This window comes from Vombatus ursinus, unplaced genomic scaffold (genome assembly GCF_900497805.2).
Source record: "Vombatus ursinus unplaced genomic scaffold, bare-nosed wombat genome assembly UNPS02008996.1, whole genome shotgun sequence".
Classification (NCBI taxonomy): domain Eukaryota; kingdom Metazoa; phylum Chordata; class Mammalia; order Diprotodontia; family Vombatidae; genus Vombatus; species Vombatus ursinus.
The window spans coordinates 6,084,669-6,102,225 of record NW_020948774.1 but is presented as its reverse complement, the minus strand read 5'-3'; the positions used below and the strand labels follow the sequence as shown (position 1 = coordinate 6,102,225).

Below are 17,557 nucleotides of genomic sequence, written 5' to 3'. Positions count from 1 at the left end.
TTAGCAAAAATCTGCCTTCTCATACTCCCACCCAACTGAGAGCAAAAGAAAAAACCTGTTACAGACATGTACAGTTAAGCAAAACAAATAATCACATAGGCCACATCCAAAAAAATTGTCTCTTTCTACCCTCTGAGTCCTTCACTTCTCTATCAGCAAGTAGTTAACACATTTCATCATTAGTCCTCTGGAATCATAGTTGGTAATTATGCCAATAGGAGTTCCTAATTCTCTCAAAGTTGTCTTTACCATATTGCTATCAATGCACTAATTATTCTGGTTCTTTTCATTTCAGTCTGCATCAAAATTATCTAAGTCTTCAAAAGGTTTTCTGAAACCATCATCATCATCATTTTTTATATTCCATCACATTTATATGCCATAACTTGTTCATCCATTTCACAATTGATGGGCACCTCCTCAGATGTACATTTTTGTACCTATAAAAGACCTATATTTTTGTACATCCTTACTTAAGAGTTTGTTTTGCTCTGTTAGCCTACCCTCCTAATTTTCTCTATCCCCTTTCTTCTTTTTCCCTCCTATTTCCCTGTTGAGGGAAATGGATTTCCATACTCAAATGTATATATAATACATATATATGTATAATATTATATATCTGACCTGTTCAGATGAGAGTGAGGATGAATCACTCCCACCATGCTTTCTCTTCATGCCTACATACATGCTGCTGAACAAAAATGAGGAAAAAAAATCACACAACCATTCTGATTGGATCCACTACAAATTTATGTTACATAACTCCAACTGGGCCCTCATTGCTGCTAGGCAATTCTACTATACCTCTTTTATCAACTTACTATCCCATTTTCCAACATCAGCTCTTCCAAAACTTTTTCATCCTTCCTCACACCTCCCCCACTCCCTCAGTTGAGAACCTTGCCTCATATTTTACAGAAAAAAAATTAGACCACTTGTTGTGAACTCCCTCTTCTTTCCTCCTTCTCTTCATCTCCTATCACATAAGTACCTATTGCCACTATCTTCTTCTTCATCCCTGTCTCACATGATGAAGTAGCCTTACTCCTCTTCTGTCATTTCTACTATCTCACTTACTTTCAATCTCTGTCTCTCTACTAGCTCATTTCCTATTGCCTACAAACACGTCCATATATGCCCTATCCTGGAAAAAAAAACTTTACTTGATCCTTCCATCCCTCCTAACTACCATCCTATATCTCTTCTGCCCTTTGTAGCTAAATTCCTTGAAAAGTCTATCTACAATAGTTGCCTCCATTTCCTCTCCTCTCACTCTCTTCTTAATCCCTTACTATCCAGCTTCTAACCTTATCATTCCACCAAAGTGCTCTCTCCAAAGTTACCAGTATCTGTTGAGTTGCCAAATCCAATAGCCTTTTCTCAAACCTTATTCTCCTTGACCTCTCTGCAGCCCTTGACACTGTTGATTATTTTTTCCTTCCTGACACTCTCTTTTCTCTAGGTTTTCAGGACACCACTCTCTTCTGGTTCTCCTCCTCTCTATCTAACTACTCCTTCTCTGTCTCTTTTGCTGGATCCTCTTCCAGATCATGCCTTCTAACTGAGAGCGACCTTCAGGGTTCCATCCTGGGTCCTCTTCTCTTCTCCTTCTATACTACTTCACTTGATCTCATTAGCGCCCATGGATTCAATTACCATCTTTATGTTGATGATTCTCAAATCTACTCTTCCTGCCCCAACCTTTCTGCTGACCTCCAATCACTCATTTCCAACTGTCTTTCAGATATCTCAAACTGGATGTCCAGTAGATATTTGAAACTCACTATGTCCAAAACAAAACTCATTATCTCTCCCTCAAATCCTCTCCTCTCTCTTACCTTTCCTATTACTACAGAGGACAACATCATCCTCCCACTCCCTCAGGCTCAAAACCTAGGAGTCATCCTAGATTCCTCCCTATCTCTCACTCCCAATATCCAAACTGTTGCCAAGGGCTGCCAATTTCACCTCTGCAATATCTCTCTAATCCATCCCCTTCTCTTCTCTAACACTGCCACCACTCTAGTTCAGGCCCTCATCACCTCACACCTCCTGGTGAGTCTACCCATCTCAACTCTCTAATCCATTCTCCATTCAGCCACTAACATGATATTTCTAAAATGCAAGTCTGATCATGTCATACACATTATTCCCCCTCCCCAACAAATTCCAGTAGCTTCTTATTGTCTCCAGGAGCAAATACAAACTTCTCTATTTCGCATTCAAAGTCCTTCACAACCTAGCCGCTTCCTAACTGATTCTTATACCCTAGTATATACCTTATTGACCTTATTCCCCTCCAAGTTCTCCTTGATCCAGTGACATTGGCCTCCTGGCTTTTCCACAAACAAGACACTCTATCTCTTGATACCAGGCATTTTCTCAGACTGGCTCCTATGCCTGGAATGCTCTCCCTCTTCTTCTCCAACTACTGACCTCACTGGCATTCCCTAAGTCCCAATCAAAATCCCACCTTCTACAGGAAGCCTTCCTCAACCCTCTTAATTCCAGTGTCTTCCCTGTTAATTATTTCCCATTTATCCTGTATATAACTTATTTTGTATATATTTGTTTGCATGTTATCCCCATTAGATGGTAAGCTCTTTGAGGACTCTTTTTGTATCACCAGAGCTTAGCACAGTGCCTGGTAAATAGCAAGAGCTTAATAAATGTTAACTGAATTGAATTGAAACTGCTTCTCCCACCCCTTCCTCTTTCTTTGCATAGATGTCTACTTGTGCAATGATTTCTCCTAATTTTCCTTTCCTTTTACCTCCTCCTTTAATATAGTGTTCTTTCTTCCTTTTTCTACTCTTATCTTAAGATCATCAAGAAATAGTGGGACCACTCCCAGGACTCATCTAATTAGGCTCCCTCTACAAACCCTTATGATGATAGGGTTTAGAGAGGACACATGTATCATCTCATTACATTTGACTATAAGTAGTTTATTCTTGTTTAGTCCTTTATCATTGTTCATTTATGTTTACCTTTTTATTTTTCTCTTAACTCCAATGTTTGAACTTCAAAGTTTCTATGCATCAGAAATACCTGAAGTCTTCTGTTTCATCAAAAGTTCATTCCCCCCCCCCCCCCATAGGATTATATTCAGTTTTTCTGGTTAAGTTATTCTTGGTTGTAAGCCTATATCCTTTGTTTTCTGGAATATTATATTACAAGTTTTCCTCTCCTGTTCAGTGGTGGCTGCTAAATTATGTGTAATTTGACTGTGGTTCCTAGGTACTTGGATTCTTTCTTTTTGGCTACTTGAAGTACTTTTTTTTGACCTGGAAGTTCTAGATTTTGGCTAGGATGTTCCTGGGGGTTTTCATTTGGTGGTTTGTTTTAGAGATGACCAAGAGATTCTTTCTATTTATACTCTGCTCTCTGGTTCAAAGAGAACTGGGTAGTTTTCTTTTATGATTTCTTGAAATAGAATATCTAGATCTCTTTTGGTCAAGGTATTCAGATATTTTAATGATTCCTAAATTTGTTCCAGGTCAGTTGTTTTTGCTATAAGATAATCTTCTTTTTCGTCGTCATTGTCTTCTCCTCCTCCTCCTCCACCTTTTGATTGTTTTAATATTTCTGTTTTTCTCATGGAGTCATTAGTTTCAATTTAGCCCATTCTAATTTTCAGGGAGTTTGTTGCTTAGGCAAGGTTTTCTGCCTCTTGTGCTAAGCTGTTAATTCTGTTCCTAATTATTTCTCTCACAGCTCTTATTTCTTTTCCAATTTTTCCATAAAGCACTCTCATTTCATTTATAAATTTTTTTAAAAAAAACTTGCTTCATCTCTTCTAAAAATTCTATCTGATTTTGTGCTCAAGCTGTGTTTTCCTCTGAGGCACTGCTTGTAGATGTTGTGGAGTCATCCTCTTCTTCTGAGTTTGTATTTTGAGTTTCTCTGTCACCATAATAGTATCTTATGGTGGGATTATTTTTTGTTTGCTTATTTTTCCAGCCTACTTCCTGATTTCTTACGTGATACTAGGGTTAGACTCTTTCTTCTTTAGGGAAGGTCTAGGCTGATCTTGTTGCTGCTTTCATGGAATATTGATTTGTGTCATTCCAGGATCTCAAAGACTGGCTCAGGATCTGCAAGCTCTTCATGCTGACAAAGTGGTCTGATCAAGGGCAAAGTGTGATTGCTGTCCCCCTGGTCTAAACTCCCTAAGTTCCTGACCTGGGTTTGGGTCTTGGAAAAAGCAAAAATACTGCTGGACTCAGCCCCTATCAGCCCTGCTTTGGTCTGGAATTCGTGCTCTGGTTATTCTACTGTAGGTTGAGCTAGGTATTGGAAATGAGACCCCACTCTGCTCTTGGAGGCGGAGCCACACCACTGTGGCTTGTTTCTGAACTTTCTTTCTCAGTACAATGCACCTCCCCACCAGTGAATACCATCGCCACAGCACAGGTCTCCTTTTCAGTCCACTCTGGATCTGTGACTTAGAACTAAGTAGTATGCAAGAAACATGCCAGTCAGAACCTGTCCCTGTTTCAGTTCCCCCAGTGTGGGTCTGGTTTTGATCTGGGACCTCTTCTTTTCTCAATTCACAGTCTCTTCCTGGATCCTGGAGTTCTCTTAGGACACCATGCTTCTGTCCTGACCCATCCCTAGTGTCTGCTCACCTTTCTATCTGTCTTCCTACAATAACCTAGGCTGAACAAATGACTCACAGTGATTTTTTCTGGATTTCTCTTAGTCTAGATCTATGTGGAGGAGTCTTTTTAGGTGAGAGCACACTGCACTGCCTCTTGTTATTCTACCATATTGGTTCCAACAGTATGAAAAAGCATTCAACTTGCTAGTAATACAATGATCACCATCATTAACATATATAAGGGGAATAGAGTACATTAAGGAACCCAGGTAACTGTGATGGAATGAGCTAAAGAGGGGTAATCCCAAGGAAGAAAGGCAAAAGAAACACACATAAACAGATACATACACACAGTACAGTAAAGATATACCCACACAGGTATACACTTTCAGTCTCTTTATGTGTACACATAGACACAAGTAATTCACTATGGCTCTAGATGTCACTAAATCTCTATTTTCTTCTGATGAGAAATCTGCTTGAACTCCAGCCTTTTTCTCTTTTAAAGGATTTCCTAATTCTCTCTATTTCTCCTCTTGCTCAGGGCCATACCCTGCCCTCCCCCATCAGAATCAATGGAAGTATTTATTGCAGGAGTCCTGACATGGTAATTGCCAAACTTCGGTCTTACCACCCCCATCAGTAGAATCAGTCAGATCACTGTAATCTCCACACTTAGTGTAGGATGCATAAAGATGAGAGGGGTGTCATCACTGAAGGTATATATTTGAGAGGGAGATAGATTAGGGTGGAAAGTAGAAAACTGGTATCTCCAATTGACATTAAGAATGCATTTTTACACAGAAATGATGTTATAGTTATGATGTTAGAGTGTATTATGATACTGCTAATATAGTTCAGCTATATTTTGAATTAAATAGGCTTTTCTAGGATGGCCTGGAAATTTAACCAAATTGAAAATACTGTTTCTATGGAAAATATATTCTAAGTTCCAAATTACCAACTTAAAAATGAACTTTCAGAATTTACTATTCTTGACTAGGACTTCTTCCGCCCTATCCCCCATTTCTCTCTATGTACACGTATGTAGATAGTTCTAAAATAAGACAAAAGTCAAGGCAGGTAACAGAGGAGTTTGTCTTCATCAAGAAGTCAAACTAAACAAACCAGAATTGGCAGAAAAATTAATCAACAAACATTGGTTAAAGACCTATTATCTACTAGGTACTGTAGTAGGTACTAAGGATAGAAAAACAAAAATCATGGGATGATAGAATTTTAGAGTTGGAATGGGCCTTTGTGATCTAGTCTAACTCCTTCAATTTATAAATTACGAAATTAAGGCCAAGAAAAAGGATTTATAGGTAGCTAAGTGCCATAATGGATAGAGTGCTGGGCCTAGAATAAGGAATACAAGTTCAAATCCAACGTCAGACACTTACTAGTTGTATGATTCTAGGCAAGTCACTTAACCTGATTGCCTCCGTTTCTTCCACAGGAAAATGGGAATAATAGAACTTACCTCCCAGACTTGTTGCAAGAATTAAATAAGGCAACAAAATGGGAAGGTCTGGCCAGACATCCTGGTTCTGAATGGGATTTTGCTACATAAGAATCCAAATGAGAACTGGAGGAAGACACCTCCCCCATTCTATTCTGAGGCAAACAGACAGACTTGAAGAAGGTGGTACAATGGATAGAGCAACACCTTATTTCAAATATGGACTAGATACTTACTATCTGTGTGACTTTGGGCAAGTCAACTAACTTCTCTGCCTCACTTTCCTCAACCTCAAAATAGGCATCTTAGAGTAATTGTGAAGATCAAATGAGATAATATTTGTAAAAAGTGCTATATAAATGCTATTGTTATTATTATTACTATGTTATTACTATTTTAAAGCATTTGGCACAGTGCCTAGCACACAACGGTGCTTAATAAATGTTTATTCCTTTCCCTTCCTTCTCCCCTCCTTATCTAAAGTTACATATCCAGAATCCAGGTCTACTGAATTCTCATCCAGGGCCCTACACAGGATGTGCTAATTAATATTTAGCAACCTGCTCTGGGGTAGGGAGATGGAAAACACACCTTTATATTTAATCCTCATTATTAACACTTTTTAAAAGTCTAGATAATCAATAAAACAATAAATCAAGCCCTGATTTTAGCATTTAGCATTTCCAAGGTGTAAATGTTTATGATGAAAATTTAATAATTGGCTAGAATCAGCTCAATCTAGCTTTCTTTTATATGCTGTCTTTCCCCCATTAGACTCTGACTTCCTTGAAGGTAAAGGGCTGTCTTTTGCCCCTTTTGGTATTCCTAGCACTTCGTGCAGTGCTTGGTACATAGTAGGTGTTTAATAAATATTTACTGACTTTTTATTGACTGGCTCCAGCACACTCCTAGCTCTACACCATTCTACAATTTTTCATAAGAGTCTCAGGCTAATCTAGCCAGCCTCAAATATCTGCCTTTTGACAATAAGTTATGCTATATGTCAATATGTTATAGATTCCATAAGTTATATATTGCTATATAATTCAATAAGTTACATATTCCTATTTAAGCAATTGCATTCATATGCTGCTTACACTAACAAGGAATGACAATGAATATAATGCCAAACCAATTTAGTCCATGAAAGATAAAGTGTTCCCAAGCATGTGACCCACCTCTGGGACTCCACATTTTCTTCTACAGAGGTACATTTTTGCTCTGCATTTACCATAAAAATAGTATCTCACTATCCATTCCCTTTACAAGAACATGAGAGGATTTTACTCACTGGGGATACATTAGTAGTATAAAAGCCATGTCGTCCCCTTCCCAGCCACAAATTAGCTGTTGCCACGAATACATTCATGTATTTCTCTTTATCTGACCATGGTTGTGGTCAAATGATATGGAGTAATCACCTGGATAAAGTCAGGGAATCTTGATCATTAGGTTCCCAGCTTACAGGATTTATTGCGGTGTGCCTCATTTGTTTGGGTTTTAGTTAAAACCAAACAAATGAGGCACATGTGTTTTGTGATGTTTTGCTCTGACAGTAAATGATTGACCCTCCTCTCTTGACTCAGCAGGCTGAGATTTGCTCACCGTTGTATATTCAAAGTAGTAAAGGCAGTTGTCAGTCAAAATGAACCAGCGTCTCTTCCATGTCTTTACCCTGCCACCTGCAGAGCAAAAGGAGATACACATTTGACAAGAGACAACCAAGCTCAGTATATGCTCCACAAAACACAAGTATTTCTTCTCAGAAGGGATGAATGAGTAGGAAGGAAGGGATATCATGGGAACAACTAGGTTATGGAAAATTTTACATCAGTTACAAAACACAAACAGAGCCAAAACAGAAGCATCTTTCACAAGGTGCATGATCTGTGGCACAAGCAGAGCAAGCGAGGCTGAATGACATCCTTCAGATGGAATCAGACAGCAGGATGGACAGGGTTCAGGTGAAAAGAACCCAGTGGTAAGCAGTGCAAACTGACTTGTGCTAGAGAAGCATCAGCAAAAAGCAGATCAATGGAGCTGAAACTAGAGAGAAATAGAAGGAGAGGGAAAAATGTAAACATCCTGACTTGAGACTAAATAGTATAAAGGATCTAACAAACCCAAAGGTATTTAAGGAGCTGCTACTTTAATCAGTCAGATATGGGAGCAGAGAGAAAGAAGAAACAAGAACCTTTAGTTCCTTTGCAATCAAATTCCAGTTTCATTGTGGAATACTGTGACTTTAGATCCCAGCTCTGTCCTTTCCATGTTGATTAGATTACCTCCATCTTACCTATTTATAGGAAACTTAATATTGAAACTGTCAGGCTAATAATATCAAAAAACACTTTTTCTCTAGTCTCAGGGCAAATAAAGGGCATACCTTTTAATTATTATGGAAAAAAATCAACTCTTTGGGTCTTCTATAACTTTTTTTCATTCTTCCAACTAAGTCATACAGTTCACATACGTAGCAAGTCATAAAAGGAGGTAGGGAGAGCAGGTGTGCCTCTAAATAAGTATTAATGTTAGTGGTAGATGCTTCACTCAGTCTTACAGCCCTTTCCCACCCACCTCTCTCACTAGCCATTAAACAGGCAAATAAGAATAATTGTGTTCTATGAAGCTATACTGATATTAATAACAAAAGAATGAAAAAAAGCTTCTTTGAAATTGACTCTAATCCTACCCTGATAACCTACTGTCAAAATAACACAGTGAGCCTAATATTTTCTTTACAGCCATATTTTTCAACTGCTCAAGTAAGGAAAAGAGCATTTATAAATACTTCTTTCCTCATCCTTTACCACATCCTATATTACTACAAATTCTGTTTCAAGAGAGAATTATTTCTCTAGTCTACATAAAAAGCAAGGATCACACAACATAAAACAAACACTACCATAAGAAGGGATCTTAAAGGTTATCTAGTCTAACCTTTTCACTTTACAAATGGGCAAACAGGCCTACAAAGAGGGAATGTCTTACCCAAGGTCACACAAGTTATGTGACACACAGAACTAGAATTTGAATTCAGGTTTGTTTCCTTTTTTTTTTTTTAACTTCAAATCCAGAACTCTTTTTTACTACACCAGGATCCATCATAGTACTGTGTTCCTACATGCCTTTCCAGATTCATACTCCTGAAAAGAAAGTGGGGAAGCTTTGAAAAGGAACAATTTCCATTGGTCAGTGATTTTTTAATAATCTTTCCATCACTGTCAGATAATGCCAGAGGAAAAAGGGCCTACAGTAGTATAGATTGTTGGGTCATAAAAATGGAGCTCTGAAAACAATGTCAACAAAGAGCCTGGCAGATTAATAGAAGAACCAATTAATTTTTAGGCTCTCTATGAGATTTTGCTTAGATGTTACTGGCAGAGAGAAGTAATGATTTTAATTACAAACTGTTGAGATTCTAAATAACTACTGCCTTGGCTGTTAAATCACCTTTGGCATTATGAGGTGTGTCTGTCCACCCACCTATCTAGCTCTAATCTTAAGCAACTGAAGAGCAGACCTCTTCCCATCAAACTGTCTAACTGATATTATGTGAAGCACTCTTGTCTGACCTTAAATTTGAAATGTGATCAAAGAGCATGGATAAGGAAAAACGAATAAATCAATTAGATGATGAAGATGTAGGAAAAAAAGGAAATCTGGGTGTATAAGAGAAAGAAAAATGGGGAGAAGAAAAAGAACAAGAAGCATATTGAGACTTGGTGATTATTTTTGTCTTTTCAAGATGAATCCCCAAGGGTCTGAAAGAACTTCTGCTTTGAAGATACTGGGCCTATCTAACGCTCAGCATACAATGAACATTCAAACATGAACTAAATCACTAGAGGTATATGCATAAGAGCCTATGCGTATCCCATAACAGAATGACACCGTGATGACACAAAAAGTCCTTTGAGAAGAAGAGACAGTAAAAAGAGGCTGTAGAGTGCCAAAAGAACGTGGGGAAAAATCCAGGAGATAAAGCAAAATAGAATATAGGTATTTCTCTGATTACAGAGAAGCTTGGTCATTTCCTCGGGACAGTTCCTTGTGGTTATAAAGAAGTCTACCATGAAGCACTGCCACAGAAAGTGTTTCTATGTTGAAGGAACAGACATAAAATGAGCAGACGCATCACTGAGAGCACCTCGGACAGTCCCTGTGGAACTCACAGGAAAACCTCCCACCTTCATAAGTGATACATCCCCTTCTTCCACTGGTTTAGGTGTAATGGTGGATATGCCCACTCTTGCTCTCTTCCCTTTCTCCTTTACTTCCAATATGACATATGGATCTCCTGAATTCCTTTTATAATTTCTTGATTTTAAGTACTTTTCTTCTCCCAATCATTCTTTTAGCTCAGGGTCTCAAATGAGAAGTCCCAGAAATATCTCAACTTAAATGAGTTTTGTCATTGGTCTATTAGTGGTTTGTTTTGTCACTGGTTTTCTCCTTGGCTCTAATCTTGTAACACTTAAATGCAGAAACTTTGCAGAGACCTTTGGCTGGGAAAAAATGTAAGCACTTCTTATGAAATTAGCAAATAGAGAAAGAATGAATCTTTACTAATAATGTAACTTGAAAGTCAATGCTAGACTTTCAACACTGCCTGACTGAAAAAAGGGCTGATGAACATGTAATTCTCCAATGATGCTTGGAAACTAGCAGAAAGAATATAGGTGGCTTTTCTTTTAGTTCCTAAACTTTGTCTTTTACTTTTTTTTACTTCATTTTTTTGCATTACACTTTTTATTACATTTTGAATTCAGAAAACACCAAGTCTACACTTCACAAGAACAAAGACTTACAAATGCCCCAAAGGGTCAACTCTACTTCTTTTCCAGAAGCACAGCAACTTTGAGAAAACAAACAGTCCTACTTCTTCCTCTCAACAATTTCAGAAATAACTTTAGAAAGAGCAGTGATACACAGATTTAAAATGGATTTGAGCAAATCTATGTGTGTGTGTGTGTGTATGTGTGTGTATGCACTTACGATATGAACAGATCGTGTCAATAACCCTAAGGGCAATTTTATTAGATCTCTCCTGATCTCACAGACCCATGTTTATGATGTCTTCAGCCTACTGTATACTAACATACATTCAATGCATATGGTGAAATTGTGAATTTCAGTTATCTGGGGCCTTGGTGTCTAACTGTGGGAAGTACTATTCTCTGTACTTATTAAAAGGCAAAAAAATGAAATTTCTATAACCCCTTGGTCCTGAGCAGAATTCCCTAGGGACTGTGCAAAAAGTCAGAAGCAGCATTAACAGTACCACCAGCAATTACATAAACGGAAGAACCAAAAAAATAAAATAAAATAAAATGCTGCAGCAATTACAGTGGCCTGTGCAGAGCGAGAGAGCAGGTGGGGGGGTGGGGGTGGGGGATTACATACCTCCTGGAGTTTGGGGCAAGGAAAAGAAGAGCCAAAATCATGGAAACATACAAATGAGGGAGAAAAGAAAATTAAAACAAATAAATTAAACCAGGCTCCTTATTCTTATTATGCAATGCATCAGTCACATTCACGTCTGCCTGGGGAAGGAGCTAAGCATAAAAATGCTTTCTCCTGGGAGCAAGTTTTCAGCTGGCCATTAGTTAAGTGCATGAATCTAGTAATCTTATATTCCACCACCCACTTGGCAAATGTAAAATTAGAGGCAAGTACTGAAAACGTGGCCCAAAAGAAGTTACAATTCAGCACTTATAAAGCTAATACTTATTAGCATGTCCAGAATCTGGGGAAAAGGAATCAAAACTCCTGGCAACAAATATCAGTTCAGAGAAAATGAAGTTTCTATCTAAAGCTGATCAAGTCTTTTTTTTTTTAGGTATATCCAAGTATACATACATATGTGCATCTGGTACAAAGAATACATATGCATGTGTATAATTATGCTTACATTACAATGATAATTACAATGATAATGATGGCTGCCTCTCCATCACAATTACTGAGGTGGTCATTTTAGGTTTCTCTATCATGCAATACATCAGTCAGATGTGAGGCCTAGGAAAGCTTAACTGAAGTTTATAAAATCAATGCAATGAACCACAAGTTTCTTAAAAAATCTAATTAGAACTGGAACTAACTACTGGAGGAAGTAAACTGAACCTCAGTTGTACTTTTTCTTTTTTTTCTCCTCATCTTATTTTTATCTTAATCTTAGTTTAAATCAGCTTCTTTTCCAATAGGTGCACTTTCAAAATTCCCTTTGGGCCCTAGCTGCTTGAAATAATGGTAAATAGCAGGTTAACTGGTTTAGTGATTTTTAAAGCAGGGATTGCACTAAGGGGTACATGTACTACTGGTTTAAAGAAGCACAAAATACTGGCTTATTCCAGAGTAACATTCAAAATGCAAACCACTATGGTAGTTCTTTAACATTGAATACCTTGTAATTAGGGGTAAACATGGTTTTAAAATGGAAAACTGCAAATCCTCTGAATTAGTGCATAGTGGAAAGATACCACTTCATCTTTTTACAGATGTCAATGATAACCAAGTTAGAGACTACTTCTAACCTCATTGGGGTAGTTAATTGAGATGGTTTAGGAAGATTATTATACCCATAAATTAGCTGATAAAGAAGAGAATCTACCCACAGGTAATAGGGCAAGGTAGAATGGAACAAGTTACTGCTTTTGGGCAATAATAATATAGAGTCCAAATAGTTTGGGACCCTTCTGTTTATCGAGTTTAGGAGGCAGATCAGTTCTTTCTATATTTTGAACAGTTCATATCAACATAAAAATTTTCACAACGAAATATGTGAACCTGTATAAAATCCTTACAGAAAAACAGATTACTTCTGGATACCCCAACCCTCACTTGCTGCCAGGGAAGATATGATCATAAGTTCCAGCAGTAGAAGCTCACCTCATGCAGAGGGAGAGAAGGAAATAGAACATTTAAATTTTTTTCAATGAATATATTTGATTTGGACTGGAAAGGAGAAGGGGAAAACTCCACTGCCTGAGAATGATTAAGAGTGCTGTGTATGCAGCTGCAGTCAAGCGCTCTGGGGTTGCCATGCATGCTGTCTGCTCATGGAGCCAGAACGCAGAAGGAAGTGATGATGCACTGGGAAGTGGGGAAAAGGCAGGAGCACCAGATACAAGGTACAGGAATGGGAAATAGAAAGATGGACACCACCGTTCACTTCCCACATGGCTTAAGGGGAAGAGGGAAAAGGGGAAAGAACCAATTCCTAGAGAAATTTCCTTGAAACACAACCTGGTTAATGAACCTCAGAGGTGAAAACGTGGGAAACATGTTATTTGGATGTTCCACAGCTGAGTCAGGTTTATTTCTCAACAGGGCATATACTTCAGTGAACTAAAGGAGAGATATATCACTTTTTTTCAGATGGAAATTTGTTATAAAACAAACCACATTAAAGCCCAACATAACTACCCCTAACACCACTCTCTTTGCCAAGAATAATACAAATTCCTTCCTCTGTATTAGCTGCTCTGCTCACAGGAGCTACTCACCAAGTTTTAGTAGCCAGCCTTCACGATCTGGATTGAAGAAAGTATGAGTGAGGTCATTTCCGTCATCTTCAGGGATTTTAAAGGGTTCATTTTTTATGCTCTCGTAGAGATTCTGGGACAAAAGATTACATTATATATGTCTCTGACACTATCAATGCTGTTTCTTTCATCCATTATATTTAGTCCTCTCCTTTTAAAAAAAAAAATGATCAAACTTGAAGCCTACTGGATATTTAAGGATAACAGCATATAAATACATGGGAAAATATAAAGCACCAGATCTCTTGTCCAACATAACTCCCTTATTCAAGACTTAAACTCTACCATCCCTTTCTCAATTGTTTACTTTGGTCTCTACTCCCACTTAGCAATGAAGTTCAATCCTTTCCTCCTAAGGAACAAACCCATTCCAAAGTCAACAAATTCTTCTGATCCAAAAAAGTACTGACTAACAATAACTCATATCAGAAAAGAAGTATGATACAGAAGACAGGGTACTGAGCCTAGAGTCAGGAAGACCAGAATTTAAATCTTGCCTCAGACACTTATTAGCTGTGTGACTTTAGCAAGTCACTTAACCTCTCAAACTCTCATCTGTAAAATGGGGTAATAATAACAACTAATACAAAGGGTTACTGTGAGACTCAAATGAGATAATCTATATAGAGCACTTCATAAAAACCTTAAAGTATTATGTAAGTGTTAGTTATTATGCCCTTTTAAAACTGGGACACTATTCTTCCACACACTCACCCTGAGCAGCTCCTCTGGTAGATCACCTCCATCATTAATACCTCGATTCATGCCAATGAACCTCTCCACTGTGGGCTTATCTTTGACATTGGGATTATGGAGACTGGTATTCAACATAATGATGGCAAAGGAGAGAACATAGCAAGTGTCTATAAGAAATAAAACAGCAAAAACATGGCAATGCTAAGAAGATCAGTCATATATCGAACAGGAAAACAATAATAACTGACCAATGGAATCAAGGATTAATCTTGATCTCCAGAAGAGTCTCCTGAATTCATTCCAAAGCTTCTAATCACCCTGTAGAAACATAGACAATTGCCAGAGCTATATGACAAAGCTGACGACAAGCTATGCCAATGTTTGCTATCTGAAGGTATTCCATACATCCAACACCAGAACTACAAAGGGAAAGGCAAAATGTGATAGATATTCCTATGGCTCCCATACACTTTAAAAATTACTCAGTGGCAAGAAAAGAATCTACCAAAACTGCCTAGAAGACATGGGATTAGTGACGGCTAACAGCCTTATTTACCTGTGGATTGAAAGACTCCATTATTGCATTGACAATATCGCTGTGCAAATGCCTCCATCATTCGATCAATCTTCTGTGCCTCTCCTGGAAGACGAAAGCTCCACAGAAACTGCCTATATAGTACAGAGAATGTCTGTTATGGTATCCTTAGAAGACAATTATTTTTTCTCTAGATTTCAGAAGCTCCAGTAACATTTTATATGAAAAAGTGCTAAAATGGTCTACTTGGTTTTATTAATTCTATCCTAAAGTACTGGACAGATCCATTCCCTTCTCTAATTTCAGACATATTGGCCAACCCTAATTATGCTAATAAAATAACTGATTTGTTCTGATAGTAAGTATGAGGAAGTGGTAGAAACTGTACAATATATCACTGGATAGTTATAAAAATTTAGTATCTACTGAACGCCCAGCAAGGCATTTAGTTACTTGAATGATAAATCAGAAGCTCCCTCCCTTTCATGGACTAACAAACAACAAATATCAATGCTACAAATAACAGACTTTAAAATACCCTAAAGAACTCAACCAAAAACTGTACTGGAATTAGATCTTTACCACAAATAATGCCTGCAATCACCTGTACCTAACATTGATTTCTAAAAACTTAACCACAACTTTTAAAATATATATTACTATACACTCATAATCTCTAAGCTTAATGGAACAAAAATCCTTCAAACTGTAGAAACTTGAGAGGAAGTAAAAAACATCAGATGAGGGGTGTGTGTGTGTTTGTGTGTATGAGTACATACACACATACATATATATATGTGTGTATGTATGTATGTGTTCCCTGTTGTACTCTCTGCTTAGATTCTAATACTTTCATTCAACTGCAAAAATCAGTTCCATTTTATATTAAGTATAAAAGAAGAAATTACAGGAGAGCACTATTTTTATCTGAACTCAAGGGAAAAATGAGAAGATGATGATGATGACAACGACAACGATGATGATGATGATTCTGGATTTGCTGAATGTAACCAACAGTGATATAACTGGAGGAAGCCTAGGAAATGGTAACATAAAGTCATGGATTCCAAAGGCGCTACATCTACACAAACCTTACCAACAATATGACAAAAAAAGAAGCAATAACCAAATACCTAAATGCTGCAAATTTGTTTTTAGGGACAGGATTTATTAGAGCAATTGATGATTAAGTTACTGCCACCAAAAAATATAAAAAGGCTTTAGTTAAAGAACTTGGATTTATTGATCAATGTAAATTATGAAGCAAAGGGATAGAAACTGTGCAACAATTTAGCATCTACCAGATACCCAGAAAGACACAATTAGGTGATTATAATTAATACACTAGACATTTGTTATCCTTTATCAACAGAAGACAATTCCTAACAATAAAAATACAAACTGCAAAATATCCTTAAGAATTCAGTAAATAAACTGTACTGGAATCAGAGCATCATTACAGACAGAACTGTTGCCCACAGATAAGTGCCTGGACACAATATTAATCCAATAATGGTAAATCAGTGTTCAGATTAATATGATTATGCTAGATTTCACCACATTGAATAATCTTAATTTCTAACCTATGTGGAATAGAAAGTTTTCAAAGATCTCAAGGAAGAAATTAACACCAAGCAGGAAGGTGAAGAATATGTTATCCCTGTCATCCTGTGTGCTAATATAGTTGTCCATAAGAAGTTTTCAGTGCATCTACTGAAGATAAGCAACACCTCAATACTCTTATTCAATTACAAAATTATAAATTACAAAAAGTGATAGCACAACAGCAACTTGTTTTTGGATTGTTTCCACCTAAAATCCATCAAAAAGAATGAGAAGAATAAGATAAGAGTGACAACAGCTACACTTTATACTGGCCTTTAAGATTTGCAAAGTTCTTTATATACATGATCTCACGTAAGCCTAATAACCCCTGTGAGACAGGTAGTAAAGGTATAAGACATCAGAAAAAGGGAAAATCAATATTGTCTGACTGAAGAGAGTAACCTCTTTCCTCAGACTAGTAAACAGAACCAGACTACATATATCCTGATTTATGCAAAATAAAATTTCCCAAATGATCTACACAAATATTCTTTTTATTTATTTATTTTTTTGGTTAGGCAGTTGGGGTTAAGTGACTTGCCCAAGGTCACACAGCTAGTAAGATAAGTGTTTGGTCTGAGGCTGGATTTGAACTCAGGTCCTCCTGACTTCTGGGCTGGTGCTCTATCCACTGCACCACCTAGCTGCCCCACAAATATTCTTTTTAACCAGGGATCAAGCCAATTGAGGACATCCAGCCTTCAGTTTAATTTCATCTGGTTGGCTGAAATGAAAAGGTTAAAACAAGTACCAAAAAATGATGTCATTCTATTATGCCCAGGTAATAAAAATTCAACATAGTTTTATAAGTGACTTGTGACAATCATATAAAAGAATCCCAAGATGACAGGGGGAATTTAGAACCGAAGTAAATTTTTCTTTACAAAATGAGGTATTTACTTCTCCACTTTCTGAAGATGTTAAGTTAGAGATTTTCTTCATCAAAAAAAAAAAAGACAGAAGACATTAAATACACTTGTACTTTCACAACCTGAAGAGGAACAAATAACAAATTCTAGTTATTTTTTAGTTATTGTTTTATAAAACTTACAGGTTTGTTTTAATCATTATATTTAATGCAGCCCCTGTGTCTGGGACATAGTAAGCAC

The 17,557-nt window shown here is 37.3% G+C and overlaps 1 protein-coding gene across 6 annotated transcripts in view; it reads right to left on the bottom strand.

Annotated features, from left to right (window-relative positions):
- The window catches only part of CYTH1 (cytohesin 1), a 186,469-nt gene that overhangs the window by 17,320 nt on the left and 151,592 nt on the right, over positions 1-17,557 (bottom strand). For 5 of the 6 annotated variants that reach the window (XM_027850103.1, XM_027850107.1, XM_027850106.1 and 2 more), the window contains exons 7-10: positions 14,865-14,977; positions 14,327-14,475; positions 13,573-13,685; positions 7,671-7,749 (exon numbers count right to left, since the gene is read on the bottom strand). In XM_027850103.1, the coding sequence (XP_027705904.1) occupies positions 7,671-7,749; positions 13,573-13,685; positions 14,327-14,475; positions 14,865-14,977 (454 nt within the window). The remainder of the gene's footprint in view (positions 1-7,670; positions 7,750-13,572; positions 13,686-14,326; positions 14,476-14,864; positions 14,978-17,557) is intronic. The other variant, XM_027850102.1, reaches the window with a different exon arrangement.